This window comes from Anser cygnoides, chromosome 11, assembly GCF_040182565.1.
Source record: "Anser cygnoides isolate HZ-2024a breed goose chromosome 11, Taihu_goose_T2T_genome, whole genome shotgun sequence".
NCBI lineage: Eukaryota > Metazoa > Chordata > Aves > Anseriformes > Anatidae > Anser > Anser cygnoides.
In genome coordinates this window covers 14316502-14331555 of record NC_089883.1, presented here as the reverse complement: position 1 = coordinate 14331555, position 15054 = coordinate 14316502, and the positions used below count along the sequence as shown (strand labels likewise).

General features: G+C 44.2%; 3 protein-coding genes across 7 annotated transcripts in view; 2 read left to right on the top strand and 1 right to left on the bottom strand.

Moving 5' to 3' along the window:
• The window catches only part of SKIC8 (SKI8 subunit of superkiller complex), a 107554-nt gene that overhangs the window by 87111 nt on the left and 5389 nt on the right, over nt 1-15054 (bottom strand). The window lies entirely within an intron of this gene.
• HYKK (hydroxylysine kinase) lies at nt 1623-9691 on the top strand. 3 transcript variants are annotated; one of them, XM_013177507.3, is made up of 7 exons: nt 1623-2997; nt 3878-4230; nt 4910-5064; nt 7589-7772; nt 8457-8972; nt 9505-9553; nt 9649-9691. In XM_013177507.3, the coding sequence occupies exons 2-5, from the start codon at nt 3885-3887 to the stop codon at nt 8918-8920; spliced, it is 1149 nt and encodes a 382-aa protein (XP_013032961.3). In that variant the 5' UTR covers nt 1623-2997; nt 3878-3884; the 3' UTR covers nt 8921-8972; nt 9505-9553; nt 9649-9691. The 3 variants fall into 3 exon arrangements, with proteins under 3 accessions (XP_013032961.3, XP_047937328.2, XP_047937329.2); XM_048081371.2 differs by lacking the exon at nt 1623-2997 and adding an exon at nt 3100-3372; XM_048081372.2 differs by lacking the exon at nt 1623-2997 and adding an exon at nt 3396-3699.
• On the top strand, nt 9099-14597 carry PSMA4 (proteasome 20S subunit alpha 4). 3 transcript variants are annotated; one of them, XM_067004111.1, is made up of 9 exons: nt 9099-9150; nt 9505-9553; nt 9649-9691; nt 10497-10659; nt 11989-12066; nt 12270-12358; nt 13229-13359; nt 13589-13712; nt 14193-14597. In XM_067004111.1, the coding sequence occupies exons 2-9, from the start codon at nt 9551-9553 to the stop codon at nt 14345-14347; spliced, it is 786 nt and encodes a 261-aa protein (XP_066860212.1). In that variant the 5' UTR covers nt 9099-9150; nt 9505-9550; the 3' UTR covers nt 14348-14597. The 3 variants fall into 3 exon arrangements, with proteins under 3 accessions (XP_066860212.1, XP_066860213.1, XP_047937212.1); XM_067004112.1 differs by having other exon boundaries at nt 9145-9230; XM_048081255.2 differs by lacking the exons at nt 9099-9150; nt 9505-9553; nt 9649-9691 and adding an exon at nt 9797-9821.

Here is a 15054-nt window from a genome sequence, read left to right as displayed (position 1 = left end):
GATGGGTAATAAATCAATGAATTCTTGAATACTGTATTCAACTGAATGCTGAATGAGTTTGTTCTGCGGTACGCTTTTGGCTAATTTTATCAAGAGTTAAGATCTTATTTCTTGTATAACAGCATCTAATACTTCTTTTTCAGCTCAAGGATATATTCTTAGTCGAAGAAAATGCATGTTCATTATTGAGGAGCAAGTAAGACTTTAGAGCTGTCACGTAATGATGCCTCATGCAGATGATAAATGAAAATACAGCTACCAGGCTGTTTAAAAAATTTTTCTGTGACTGCTTATGCTTGAGTGGGATCCAGCCTCCCACCCTCTCTAGTGCAGTAACACTCGTTGTGTCAGACGGAGATAGGGATCCAAGCCATTTCAAGGTAAACCAATATTGTGAAGTTAAGTGCAATTTCAAGGGCTGTGACTTATCCACAAGTTATTGTCACCAATAATAGTAGTCATCTCTTACAAGAGACGTGATGGCTTCATTATCATAGCAACTACTTGAAATCTGCCGCACTCCTATGCCTTAACATCAGTGAAAGACAGCTCAAAGCAGAGATGCTGTTAACCTTGAGGCTCATGCTGATAGCGTCTCGGTCTCTTGTGCAGACTGACTCCTACCCTTAAGATCTGTACGTATGAAGTGTAGCAGGTGCTAAGAGGAACAGCGCTGCTTGTGTAGCCATCTCCTGCTTCTCATGTGGTAGTGAACTGCCAATGAAGGACCCTTGTGTGATTATCCATGGCAACGTGCCTGTCCCCTCTCCCAGTGTGTAGCAGTGAACATTATAAAGTCCAGGTCAATAACTCAGCAGTGAAGGAGGGACATTTGACTTTGAACATAGTGCTAGGAACCTGTGAGCAACAGGCTAGGAACCTGTGAGCAACAGTGAAGTTTGCCTTCTGGCAGTGGCAGTATATACGATACAGTCTGAGGATTGCTGTGATCACACAAAAAAGCATTGTTCAATCAGACTTTATAGCATCTTAAAACATAGGAGGAAGTGCTCCTTTTTGAGGAAGTGACTGTGTTAGATGTATTTAACCTGGAATTGTGTCTCCAGTTTGATTTGGAGAAGAATCTATAACAGTTTTTCTAAACATTTACTCTGTGCCCTTCCCCCCCCCTCCAAATGACAAAACTTTGGGATAGTGTTGATGTTTATACACTTTACACCGAAGTTTAAGGACATAAAATTATGTATATTGATAATATTTAAGCAACTGCAAATCTGTCTGCTGTTTAAAGCCAACAAAGCAGTCGTAAGTTTTAAGTTCAGTAAGTATTGTATAGCTGTATCTTATAAGAAGTTCAGTTGATGACAATTGTGCATAAAATGTTACTGATGCTGTAAATTATTTTTAATAAAGAAAATTGTATCACAGTTCTTGTAGTTACCATCTATTTTTAATAGATCATGTGGAATAAAGTTAAAATGACACGAAGTCTGGAAGTGTAGGGTGAATAAGGAAAAGGTTATCATTATGCATCAGTGTAGTTTTCTCTTTAGGAGTGTCTCGTGTGGTTTCCAAAGCATGCTTAATCAGTTTAGAAGGAGGCTTTCTCTGTCAGCTGAGCTCCAGATATCCCTCTGGATATTAAATCAAATGACTTCTGAATAATCTGCTTATTTTTCTTAAGGAAAACATCTACTTCAATTTAGAATGTAGATCAACCCATGTATTAAAGCATACTGCTGACTAAGGTTACATTTATGGCATGTAGAGCTTACACATGTGACAAGTTTTTTCCAGAGTTGACTTGGGGCTATCTAACATCAGTGCGTCTTCAAAGACGTGCATTCAGAAGAGGCAATTAAACTGGCATCCAGTGCAGATGGACAATTAAAAGTTTATTTTTCTTACAGATAATGGTAGGAGAGGCTGAAGTACAGCTTTAGCCCTGGGGGTTGCCTTAGGAATGCAGCATGCTTTCCACCAGAGTACCAGGCAGGCAAGAAGCGTGCATAACTGTCTTAAATGTTGGCCCTGCTGTCTGGAAACTAAGGCAGGACTAACTGTAAAATGCGTTGTAGTTACTGTTTACAGAGAGAGCGAGTACCTTCTGATTTTTCAGTAACCTGATAGGCACCTTAGTCACAAGCATAGCAAGAATGCTTTCCTGTTATCTCTCAGTTTCCCGTCAGTGAGCTAAACCTTCTGTCTCAGAAATTGAGAGACCCTTCAGTCTTTTCTAGAGCACCTCTATTTTTGAAAAGCTCATTTGTGATTTCATGGGGCTGGGAGGAAAGGGGAAGGAAAATGAGGTGGGTTTAAAGAAGGGGTTGGTCAATCCCTTTGTGTAGAAATATTTGCTCTAAAATGGGGTGGGGGAAAAAAAGAAAGGACCTTGTCTTTGTTACTTGGAAGAAGTTTCTGTCATCTGAATTCCCAACTGCATTAAAATATTCTCAATTTTATTTAATGTTATTCATAACGCTGAACTATTGAGACAGGCTTTTTAAATTGATCTACTTAAAAACGTTAGGATGTTGGCCTTTCTAAATCCAGTTTTTCCTCAGATTCCCCGTGCTGTGATTGTTGAACCTCAACTGTTGTGGATTACTCCATTTTTGTCATGAGGGATTTCAGAAGAGGATTCTATGCTGAAGACGTGTATGTGTGGGGAAAGTGAGCTTTGTCAGCAGGAACAAAGTCTTAAGATTCTGAGATCGCTCAAGTGTTGCCAGCCTGAATTCTGGTACAGTCCAAAGGAGAGAGTTGGCTGATGCATCAAGTTTGTTTTAGGTAAATGATTATAGGTCAAAACAAGAGTTTTCCAAATCTTGTATACTCCTAAAATGATTTAAACACAAACGTAGACCTGTTTCTGGGGCTAGCAGGGGAACCTCTGGACAACGTTTGCAGTTTCTGACAGGAAGCTGCAGATTTCCATGCTGCCAGAGAGCAACCCCAGGAGCCGAGCGGCGTACGGCCTAGTGCCTCGGACCCGTCCTCGCTGAGGGCTCAGCCGCGACCTGTCGTGCAGCAGAGGTGCGGCCTGAGGCCCGCCTCGCCGTGCGAGGGGCCCGCGGGGCCTCCCCCGCCCCGCAGCCCGTGAGGCGCGGCCCAGGCCCGGCGGCTCGGGCGCAGGCGCGGGGTCGGCGGCGCCTCCCTGCCCGGCCGGGCCGCGCTGCCCGGGGGCGCTGGCGCGGCTGCGGGCGGCCCCGCGGGGAGGGGAGCGGGAGTGCCGCCAGGGGCCGGGTCTGCGGCGCTCGGCCGCCCTCCTGGTCCTGCAGCTCCCAGGGCTGCCGGAGCAGGCCAGAGGTCCGGGCAGAGCCCCCCGGCGTCTGCTCGCTTCGCTTCGCGGAGGCTGAGGCTCGGCGTTGCCAGCAGCCGGGCAGGCGCCGAGAGCTGCGGCTGGAGCGGGTGAGACGCAGCCGGCATCCGCGGTCTGTTCTGCGCCCCTGGGCGCTGGAGCTGGTCGTGGCTGGGCTGAGCGAGCAGGCCTGCTCTGACGCGAAGTATCCACAGAAGTCTTTCTTACCTTTAGCGGCTGTGAATTGAGAGCTTTCTGGTTAGGAAATCAGTAACTCCATTCCTTAGGAAATCATGCCTGGTTAGCAATGTGCCGGGTTAGGCTGTTACTGGAAAGCAGCTGATAAAAGTGCTGATCGTTAATAATTTTGTTCCGTCCGCTTGTTGAGAACAGATTGGGTGCAGCTCACTTAGAAGGCTTACTTCTGGGGGCAACAGGTAAAGCAGTTGGCAAGGAGCTGTGATATAAGAAACGTGGACTTGCTTAGCGTGTTAGGTTTTTTTCCTTGTTTAACACACTCTTCTCCCATATCTGAACACAGTTTGTTGCATTAACCACTGCTTCCGATGTCAGAATACAGATTGTGTCTTCCAGCATCTCTTTTTTTTTTCCTAGAGACACGATGTCTTCTGGAAGCGACTGCCAACCACAGACATTGAGCAAACCAACATTTGGTGAAAAGGAAGCGACAGAATTGGTTGACAGGGTGTTTGGATTAAAGGTGTCCTGGATCAGGCCTCTCCCCAGCTATGACGATCAGAATTTCCATGTGCGTGTCTCAAGAAGCAAAGGTGAGGCTGAAGGTGCAGATGAATATGTCCTCAAAATCACCAATTCGGAAGACAGCCAGGAGCCTGATCTCATTGAAGCACAGACACAGGCCATGGTATTTCTCAGTGCTGAAGGCTTTCCTTCAGCTACACCTTACCTTACAAAAGATGGTAACATCATGTCTCTGGAGCCAAGAGGTGAGCAATTGCAAGGACCTTCACTGCCCTACTATCACCCTTAACTCAGTGGTAACTTTCTCTGTGATGCGCTTGTTGCAACACAACAGAGGGTTTGGATCAGTGATAGTCAGCCCGCATTCTGCTCTGTTGCACTGATACGAATGTGGAGTAATCTTGGATGATTACTTGCTCATACGTGAGCGAGCCAGAGCAAGTTGCAAGAGAGCCTGTGGTTTTCACCAGGCACTCCGTGCTCAGCTTCCACCTGTAGCGGTTCCTGTGCGTGCAGTAGCGGTCTGGTACTTTCTCAAGCCTGTATATCCTGATCCGTCTTGCACCTCACCTGTAGCTTTTGAACAAGAACTTCCCTGATGAAATATCTACTTTGGGGTGCAGGAATATCATGGTGAGAACATCGGGGTCAAGCTGCCTATTTAATTCAGAGTGGTAAATATAGAAAAACATATAGAGACACTGGAGAACCTTGATCAGAGTAAGAGCAGCACTACTGATAAGGTTTGTGCAGTGCTGCAAGTGTCTGTAGGTGTGGGCTTGAGGTATGGCGCAAGATCTTTGAACGAAATCTGTTTTTTCAGCTACATCTGACTTCTGCTCCAGGAGAAGCCATTTTGCCTCTTGTGTTAACTAATACTCAATAGCATGTATTGAAGTGAGTGTATTTCTGTTTGCTTGTTAGGTAGTGGACCTGACAACAAGAAGTACATGGTCAGACTACTGACTTACCTGCCAGGTACACCAGTAGCAAAAGTTGCTGCAAAACTTGCTACAAATCCCCAGATTTTCTATGAGATTGGTAAGCTAGCTGCCAGTTTGGATAAAGCTCTCTCAGAGGTGAGTTTTTGTTGCTCTGGCTTGACAAACTTCATTTTCAATTGATTTTTTCGTATCTGTTTCTTCTTGTGTTTGCTGTCAACTTTCCTGACCTGTAAAATTGAAGTTGGTGAATGCAGACTTGAATTCAACTTCCAGGTGCCAGCCCCCATGCTGTAACTGGGGAAGCTGACTGTTACTAAAGCATTTCCCCAGGTAACACGACCAGCCAGTGCTTATGACAGAGTCTTGGTGATCCTTTTGCAATGCATTTTTGTACCTTGAACAGGGACGTAAGGTTTTATTTTTATTTATTCAAAATTCACCTGTCAGGTATTTCAAGTCTGGCAAATAAGGAGACTGAATCCTAGGCTGCCTGAACTAAAGCATGTACAGCTTGTTTTGAAGCATTTTTGTAAAATGCATATGTCAAGCACAACTGGGTAATCTTTTAATTTGAATTCATTTTGACTTGCTCTCTTTCTGCTGGCCATTAGAACTGTGGCCAGTTATTGCAGTGGTAGCAGTTGGTTCCTTTTTTATAATGCCACTTGTGCTAGTGAGGAGAGATTTGGGACACTTCTCTCAGTTCCTCTGCTTCCAGTCAATCTTAATGCATAGTAAGTTCTTTCTTTACTCGGTAACTATGCAGAATAATAAAGCTGATAAATCATCCAGTGATTGTTTGATACATAAAAGAACTCTTGAATTATTTATTGCCTTTCATTAACCTTTCCTTCACATGTTCTGGCTACTGGCTTCAGACAATTATGAAATGTGAATTGCTAGCTTTACCAACCGCATTCCTAAGTTACAACAGCATTTTTCCATTGGGAAAGATAATTTACTGTTGGCTTTTAATAGTCTGCTCTTGCTCTTATAATATGATTAAAATAATTTATATAGACGAGCTAGTCTCAAAAAATGTCTGTGATTTCCCCTGCCCAGTAGGAAGCAGTAGATGTGAGTGCAAATTTTGAAGGGAAATGCTCTTCATGCCTGTAACATAAGAATTATTATTTACCAAGTTTTGTCATTTAAAAGAAAGAAAATTGCAATTGTTAATGTCAAAACTCCCAGATATCACTGATACCAAAAATAATACCTAAGATACTCTAGGTTTTGATGACAGATCAGAACGTACAGCCTTTTCTATCCAGTTAATTGCTTGGTCAGTTTGATAGCAAAGGAATGTGCCATGCTTTGTTTTGTGCACAAAATAATAATTCCACCTTCTCTTGTTGGTGTCTTCTTTTGCCTGGATGCGTCTCTCATTTTCTAAGTGGAAAGAAGTGGCTGTTAATGGCTTCACAGTGATGAGGGCTCATGAGATTAAGATCTCTGCCTTTTTATTACCTTTCATGCATCTGGTATCTCATAGTTTGCTGGAATACCTGACTTGTGCTGGGGAAATTGCAGTGGTTGCTCACCAGATGGCACCAGAAAGCACCAGGGTGGTGCTTTATATAGCGTTAGGGACCATCTGCGGTGATTTGTGTTTTAGGCTTGGTATTGCTCCATAAATTTTCATATGGCTCTAGTTTTAACTATCATTTAGCTATCTTTAAGTAATAGCCTTATTTCTAAGCGTTAATTTCTTTTTAAGAGGAAGGCAGCAGCTGTAACGGGAAGTGTTTATATGTGCCCTGTGCAGTGGCAGAATCTGGCTCGCAGGTCACCTTAATGAGCGTTAAGAGGGTTCAAGGATAAGAGTGGTGTACAGTGAGAGAGATGCTTTTCCTCCCAAAACGTCACTTTCCAAACCACCTTTTTTACTTCTAGTGAGAGAGAGAGAGATCCTGTTTGTTTAAAATATTTAGGATACCTGGATGCACGAAGGCAAAGTCATACACAGCTGATTTGGCTGCACTTCCTTTCCAAACAAGTAAAGTGAGATGCGCATAGCCTACTGCATGTGGGTCAGTTCGCTGGGGTCTTTGTGTACTGCTGGGACGTTTGGATCCTGTAGATGTTTTCATAAGAATAAAATTGTCCAGCAGCTCTGTAAAGTACTTCTGTCTTTGGGATTTATCATGTGCCAGTGGATTCTAAGGCTCAACCCCAGAAGCTGCCACCTTTAAGTGCACAGAGTGCGTCTGTGTAACTGTTTCTGACACGCTGGCGCGGTTTCTGTCTCTAACGCTTCGGCAGCTTTTTGTAGTGCCAGCTCAGCTGCACAATCCAAGCTCTGCCTGTGTGCGGCTCCAGCCTTGGCAAGGCCTCAGAACTGCTAGAAAGTCAGTATCACTTGCAGAAACGTTGCGGAAAGCATCAATTTTAAATGAGTTCAGCGGCAAAGGACTTAAGATAACTTATGTACCTAAAGAATAGGGGGAAAAAATAATCATGTTTTGTGTAGATATTAAGATGCTTGCCTGAAATAACCTTTCAGATTATTCTTTTGCTGGTTGATATAAATGGTCAATGGTGTGGTGCTTTTCAGCAAGTCTTGTTTGGAACCTGTTAAAGGGGCTTTGAATCAAGGCATTTAATCACAGGAACAGGTTTTTAATTATGGCCTATTTTCTCTTGTGCTTTTTAAAAGAAATTCCATCATCCATCAGTAAAAAGTCTGCATCGAGGCCAGTTCATTTGGAACCTGGCAAACGTCCCTCTTCTAGATCGGTACATTTATGCCCTGGGCCAGAACCAATATCGTGAAGTTGTGGAACAAGTTATTGAGCAATTTAAAGAGAAAATCATACCCAAACTAAGCAGTTTTCGAGCCTGTGAGTATTTTATTCTCAACAAATTGTGTTGAACTGAGACACAGGTTTCTTACAGGAGATTGGGTTCATGGGAAAGGCAAAAAAAAGGCAAACGAAGCCTCCTTTATCCATAGCACACATGGAAATAATGTGCTGAATTCTGCACTGCTGCTGCTGGCAGTGCAGAACTTGCTGGGGGAACGTGCTGTGCAGTACTGGTAAAGTCAGGTTCAGTTCTTCACCTTTCTGCTGAGGTTGTTTCCAGTTAAGGTGATGACTTTCATGCTGTTTCATCAGCTTAAGAATGTATGGAGTACACTACCTCCTTTCATAAAGGTCTAAATAAATATTTAATATTTTTTTAAATTCAACTCACAATGATATTGTGATAACTTGACATTTGTTGATTTGAAAACTCTGTTTTTCTAGCATATCACAGGTGTTACCAGAGCAGAATCAGATCTTGTACCTCTCCCTTGCTGTCTGGCCACCAGTTAGTGGAATTTCTAGGACCCTCGTATTTCCTAGGGAGCAGCAAGGCTGTTAAAGGCAGCACTTGATGCAGGGGCAAACTAGTATGGTTTTGTAGCTGAGTGTTAATTGCAGCCTCTGTGCATCTTTTAATAGCTGTTGCTTTGAGAAACCGGAAAAAAAAAATCTGCTGATTAATAATTATTTAATACTATTTGTTTCTTCTGTGTTTAGGTATCAATCACGGAGATCTCAATGACCATAATATTCTGGTGGACTCCACCTCTCCTTCCTTGGGGGCTCCTCAGTACAGAGTGTCCGGCATCCTGGACTTTAGTGACATGAGCTACGGCTACTACGTGTTTGAGGTGGCGATAGCCATGATGTACATGATGATCGAGAGCGCGGACCCGCTGCGGGTCGGGGGCCACGTCCTGGCCGGCTTTGAGCGCGTCCTGCCGCTGACGGAGGAGGAGCGGGGCGCCCTCTTCCTCCTGGTGTGCGGCAGGTTCGCGCAGTCCCTCGTCATCGCGGCCCACACGGCCCTGGCCTACCCGGAGAACCGCGACTACCTGCTGGTCACGGCGCGCACCGGCTGGAGGCACCTCACGCGGATGGCCGAGGCGGGGCAGGCCGCCGTGGAGCAGCTCTGGTTTGACACTGCCCGCGCCTACGGGCCCCGCGGGGCCGCCGACTGAGGCGGGGGCTGCCCCTGCGCCCCCGCACGGCGCCCCCGGCCCCGCAATGAAGGTGCGCGGCCGCTGGCGGAGCCGCGAGCTGACGGCGGGGGCCGCGCTGGGGGCGGGGGCCGTGAGACGGTGCGCGGGCGGCCGTTACGGCCCCTCGGGGCGGGCACGCGCGAGCCCCGCCCTCGGGCGGGCGGCGGCACCGCGCATGCGCGGCGGCCATTTCCGACGCAGCGGTGAAGGTGCGGGAGCGGCCGTCGTGCCCGGGCCTTCCCCGCCGGCAGGGCCCCGCCACCCCCCGGGTCCGCCCGGTCGGCCCGCAGTGAGTGCGGGGGGCGCCGTGACGGGGCGGCCCTGCGGGGCGGGCCCTGCGCCGGGCGGGGAGACCGCGGGGCCTTCGTCCTCCGGCGGGGCGGCGGCGATGACTCCGCACTGCGGGCGGGAGGGGAGGGCAGGGCGCGGCGGGCCGGGAAAGGGACCGGGGCCGGGACCGGGATCGGGATCGGGGCTGGGACAGGGACAGGGACAGGGGCTGGGCCGGGTGCCGCTGTCCCGCCTCGGGGTGACGCTCCCGCGCCTTGCCGTTTGCCTTGCAGGCCCGCTCGCCGCCCGCCCGCCCGCCCGCAGCGCCGCGCCGGCACCATGGTGAGTGGCGGCCCGGCGGGCCCCGCGCGGCGCCGCGTCCCCTCGGCGCGGCCTGGCCAAGCGGGTGGGTGACGGGCTGTTGTTGCTTTTTGCAGTCTCGAAGATACGACTCCCGAACTACCATATTCTCTCCAGAAGGTACTCTTTAACCCCGCGTTTTCCAATAAGCTCTAAATGTTTTAACCCGCTTTTCAGAACCAAGCATCACACAGATAAGCGTCGCTTCCCCAAAGGCCGGTCGCTGCTCGCAGCGCGTTTCCGCCCACACGTGAGTTGCAGAAATCGTATTTACCTGCCCGGAGTAGTGCCCGATTCTGTACGGACTCCAGAGGTCAAAAGTGGAGGCTTTAAATTCTTTTCTGTTCTAATTCAAGCAGTAATGTGCGTACATTTCCACCAAATTCCACTGTTGCATTTTTTAAATGATTCAAATAAATCTTTACTGTTCATCTTTTGTTTGAGCATGGATGGGTTTTGTTACAGCTTTGCCCCCTAGCCCCTAGAACATGCATAGCATCCTGCTGGTGTGATCATATCTCCCTATTATTCTTGTACGTGCTGAAGCAAGCACTTGCAAACCATTTTTTTCCATGTATTGTAGAAGTGATTGATATGAAATCTAGTATAATTTTTTTTTCAGTTAAAACTCATTTTGTCTTGTTCTACTGTTTCAGAGTTCTTTATTTTTTTCTGCTTAGTAAATTTTTTTTTCCACACTGACTCTGCCCAAGATTGCCTTATCAGATTTGTGGATTTCTCTTTTCTGACTCCTTCCTGTATTTTAAAAAAATTAATCTGCTAGTGACTGGTGATAGACTGAAGAACTAATCCTAAATTGCACACCAAGCATCTGTCATAGTCTTGCAAATTTAAGTCACCTTTTTGCATATTTGGTCTCATTTAGTGCTACTTTATGGCTGTTATAATTTAAATTGTTTCCTAGGTCGATTGTATCAGGTCGAGTATGCGATGGAAGCAATCGGACATGCGGGTACTTGCTTGGGGATTCTAGCAAACGATGGCGTTCTGCTAGCTGCAGAGAGACGCAACATTCACAAGCTTCTTGATGAAGTTTTTTTTTCAGAGAAAATATACAAACTTAATGAGTAAGTTGAAATGATGACCAGATGTTCACTGATGTTACCGCTAACTATTCAGACATTTTAGCATTGAGCCTGGATTTATTTGAAATGTTTGTATTTGTTTTGTTCAGTGCTACAGGTGCGTATGACTACTTTGTTGTTATTGCCTTCAGCGATTGTTCTAAAGAAGCATCGTGTTTTTATCTCTAAAGAGAATTTTCCAGGTGGAATAGCCTGTTTCTTGTTACTTACCCATACACCATAATGTTGTTACATCACTCTTAAACTGGGAGTTCTTAGGTTACAAAATACCAAGGGGTGGATGGGTAATAGATAATCCACAAATGACTGTGCTGCGTCAGCTCAGCATCCTCTTTTAAGTCTTTTTTCCCCTTGTGTTATTCAAAGATAGTAAGACAAATCAGGTAAAACACGCCTTAGCTTTCTTTGCCGCAGCTGTAGCAGAGATGATGTATGTCACTATCGTGACCTTTTAGCTCTATAAAAGTTAAACCTGTCGTGGAGCTTCAGCCTTATTGTAAGGTGCATATGAAACACAAACAGGTTTTCATCTGTCGTTTCCCATTCTGAATTATTTTGAAAGCAGATGGAACTGTAGGAAGTACTGGATTTCTGAGGAGGTGGTATAGTAAGTGCAGTGGAGTGGTTGCCTAGGCCGGCTCTTCTGTCTTCTGAAAAGTTCTTAATTTTGTTAAGAAGAATGTGGATTATTGTCTGGTAGTGAAAATTCTACAGCAGTATCAGATTTGGCAAAAAAAATTAAGACAATTAAGAATTAGATAAAAGGTGTTCGATTAAGAAACAGTCAAGGATGCAAACTATATGTTGCTGAAAAATGAAGATTAATTTTCAGCTAAAGCAGTTAATGATGATTTTTGTAATCATCAATATCTCTAATTCACGTTTATATGAAGGCAATGTGTGATTGGTCAATCTCGCTGAAGGCTGTCAGAGAAGCTTTATGGCTCCTTTAGTATTTTGGCATGCTGTCTGTGTCAGGTGGTGCCCAGAATAGATACTTTCATGTAGCTAGTGGCTCTTGTGAAAATCCTCAGGATCTTGTCAACATCGTTGATCATCTTTGGCATAGTCCTCAGAACCGTATGAGTAGCTGACCTGCTTGCTTTCTGCTGTCCACCTCTGCTCCTGCCAAAACAGTTATACTTTCAACGTACTCTAAATGCAGGAGCTCAGCAATCTGTCGCATGTGGCAGCTGTGTAGTTTTGATCAGAGAAGCCCAACAGCAGGTAATCTGCTTGAACTGCTACGTGAAGACGGGTATTTCTTGGAGACTGATAGGAATCCAGTTCATTCGTGTGCTTCTCTTGCAGGGATATGGCTTGCAGTGTTGCAGGAATAACTTCCGATGCCAACGTTCTGACAAATGAACTGAGACTGATTGCCCAGAGGTAGGTTTGCCGATAGTTTTTACTTGCCTGCGATGCCAGGTTCAGTTCTGTCTATGTATTAAAGCAAAATGAACACGCACTCAGATTGTTTGAAATAGAACAGCTAGATCGGAGAGGCTTTAACTTAGGAGCTTGCTCTTTTGTTAAATGTACCAGGATACTGTCAACAAAATTTTTGAGAACTCTTTTGTCTTTGATACTAGGTATTTGTTACAGTATCAGGAGCCCATTCCTTGTGAGCAGCTGGTAACCGCGCTGTGTGATATCAAGCAGGCCTATACCCAGTTTGGAGGTAAGGAGGTGTGAGGAACCATAGTGCTTTTAAATGTCTAAAGAAAGATTCTGTTATGTAATTTGAAGCAACTGAGTCTTTGGACAGTTCTGCTGAATTCTTCTGTAACAAGTTAAAGTGAGAAGAACTGTAGCCAAATTTAGGAGGGGAACAGGCAGTCATAATTAGTAACAAACTTGATTTGCTATTGAAGATGCTGCTTTTTAGTCACTGAGAAACTGATGGCTGAGGTTCAGACCCAGTGCTTTGAGTGCTCTTGAGTTTAGTGAACGCCTTCCAAAAGACCAACAGAAAATTGTTCGCTGTGTAGCCTTTTAAAAGTTTTGGTCTCTCCATTGTAATGAATAGCAAATATGGTTTTTTTCTGCTACATGTAGCAGGGTATTAATATTGTAAAACTTTAATAAAAAAAAGTATTTTGGTATATTGAGGAACATGTTAGAAAATGGCACTGTAAGGAGTGTTCCTTAGAATGTGAACTGACTGTTCTGGTGTGTTATTTATATGAAGTGTGGAAGAATGACCTTTAATGTATTTGCCTTTTGACTCTTATAAGTTAAATGCTTTAAAAACTAAGCTACGTACTTTAAATGCTGAATTTTGAGTTAAAGTTCAGAGATGATAAATTCCAATTTGTGGAGATAGAGATGAGCTGCTTATTGGGGTTAAATGAAATAAACCTCTGCTATCCCCTCCCCCCCTTCACTTAGGAAGAAATAATGCTGTAGTGCTTATCTCAAGTAACAGAAGTGCAGAACAGTCTGTTAAATCCTAGTTCACAGGAAAGGGTTTGAAAAAGGAAATCAAAGAAAATAATTGTGACCAATCTTGTTACTAAATTTAGGTTGCTAATGGCCTTCTTTCCAACAGGAAAACGTCCTTTTGGTGTTTCATTGCTGTACATTGGCTGGGATAAGCATTATGGATTTCAGCTGTATCAAAGTGATCCTAGTGGAAATTATGGAGGATGGAAAGCCACATGCATTGGGAATAATAGTGCTGTAAGTTCTGTGTTTGAAGTTCTGTGTTTTTCCCCTCCCCAAAAGTAATGAAAAAGTAATGAAAACAAAAGCACATAAATTACATTGTACTAATGAATTGTTGATTATGAGTACAGAGCAGAAATGGATAACTGTACAAATACAATTATTTATGTTTTGATATTATCTGGCAAAAAACCTTTTGGTTGATTGCCCAGTGATACCACTTTAATTTCTGTGGAATTTATAGGCAGCTGTGTCAATGCTAAAACAAGACTACAAAGAAGGGGAAATGACCTTAAAGACTGCGCTTGCGTTAGCCATTAAGGTTCTAAACAAGACCATGGATGTTAGCAAACTCTCTGCAGAGAAAGGTAAGCAGTTCTCCAATATGGGATAACACTCTTTCCTTTAAAAAAAAAAAAAAAGTTGTGAATTCCTATATTCCACATACGGCTTACTGGATTTTTATTGCTCACGTAAAAAATCTTTGACAATGTAGCAGCAATCCTTGTTAACTTTGCTGAGAGACCTACCTATGACCTGGTTGAGGATGATCCACTGTGGTCAGCTCCAGGGGCTAGACCACAGTTTAGGGACTGTAACTAGGCCACATGGATGCAGTAGCAGAAGTGGCTACGTGTCTGGTGGAAGAATCACTGGAGAGGTATTGGGTGTGCTGCTGCGGAAGAGGACTGCTGCCATCTGGCTCGGCATCCAGGCTTTGTTGATTAGGGGGAGGCAGGACAAGAACCTCCTGCTTCGCTGCCAGTTGTAACAAATCTTAACCCGTCTAATGATTGCTCTTTCAAAAGGACAAAATGTAATGCCGCTGTCTGTTCCATATGTTTCAGTTGAAATTGCAACACTGACCAGAGAGAACGGAAAGACAGTAATAAGGGTTCTGAAGCAGAAGGAGGTGGAGCAGTTGATAAAACAACATGAGGAGGAGGAAGCAAAAGCTGAACGTGAAAAGAAGGAAAAAGAACAAAAAGAGAAAGATAAATAGAATATGAAATCAAATATCCTGTAGATAATACAGGACCTGCTTCAGTAAAAGATAATCTGGATTTCTGTTTTGTAGCAGCCTACAAATACGCCATGTGGGACCCAGAATTACTTTTGCTGAACCAGGTCCTTAATCATCATTCAGATAATTAGTTTTCCGCTCCTTATATTGACCAATAATTGCTTTAATTCTTGAACACTCTTTCTTTCATCTTCTATTTTTTATTATGGAATAAAATTTAAGAAGAATAGTGATGAGTGTCTTTATTTCCTCAGTAATGCCTGGTTATGCACAATCTTGAGGGAGTTAATCGCTTTAAACCATTAAAGGTATATGCTAGTTGGTAAAGAACAAATATGGTGTTAGAACTGTTAGACTTTTGTGTGTGTGCGTGTGGGGGGGTCTTTTAAAGTAGTGAAAGGGGCTCCTAAGTTTGGAAAATCATTCGTGATCACTTCACAAATACTGAAATAAAGTGTGCTGGCATGCCAAGTTTTAATTTTGGCCTATTTTGTTCTATAACAGGCTGTGTCAAACTGATGGTCTTGCAAGCAGTAGTATTTTAAACATGCCCTGTAGCAAATGTGTTCAGTTTAGCATAACCTTTCATGAGTGCATGTGTTTTCTACAAAATTAATCATATAACACTAGTTATAGTCACACAAACTAGAAAGACACTTTACAAAGGCCACAGGAAAATGATAAGA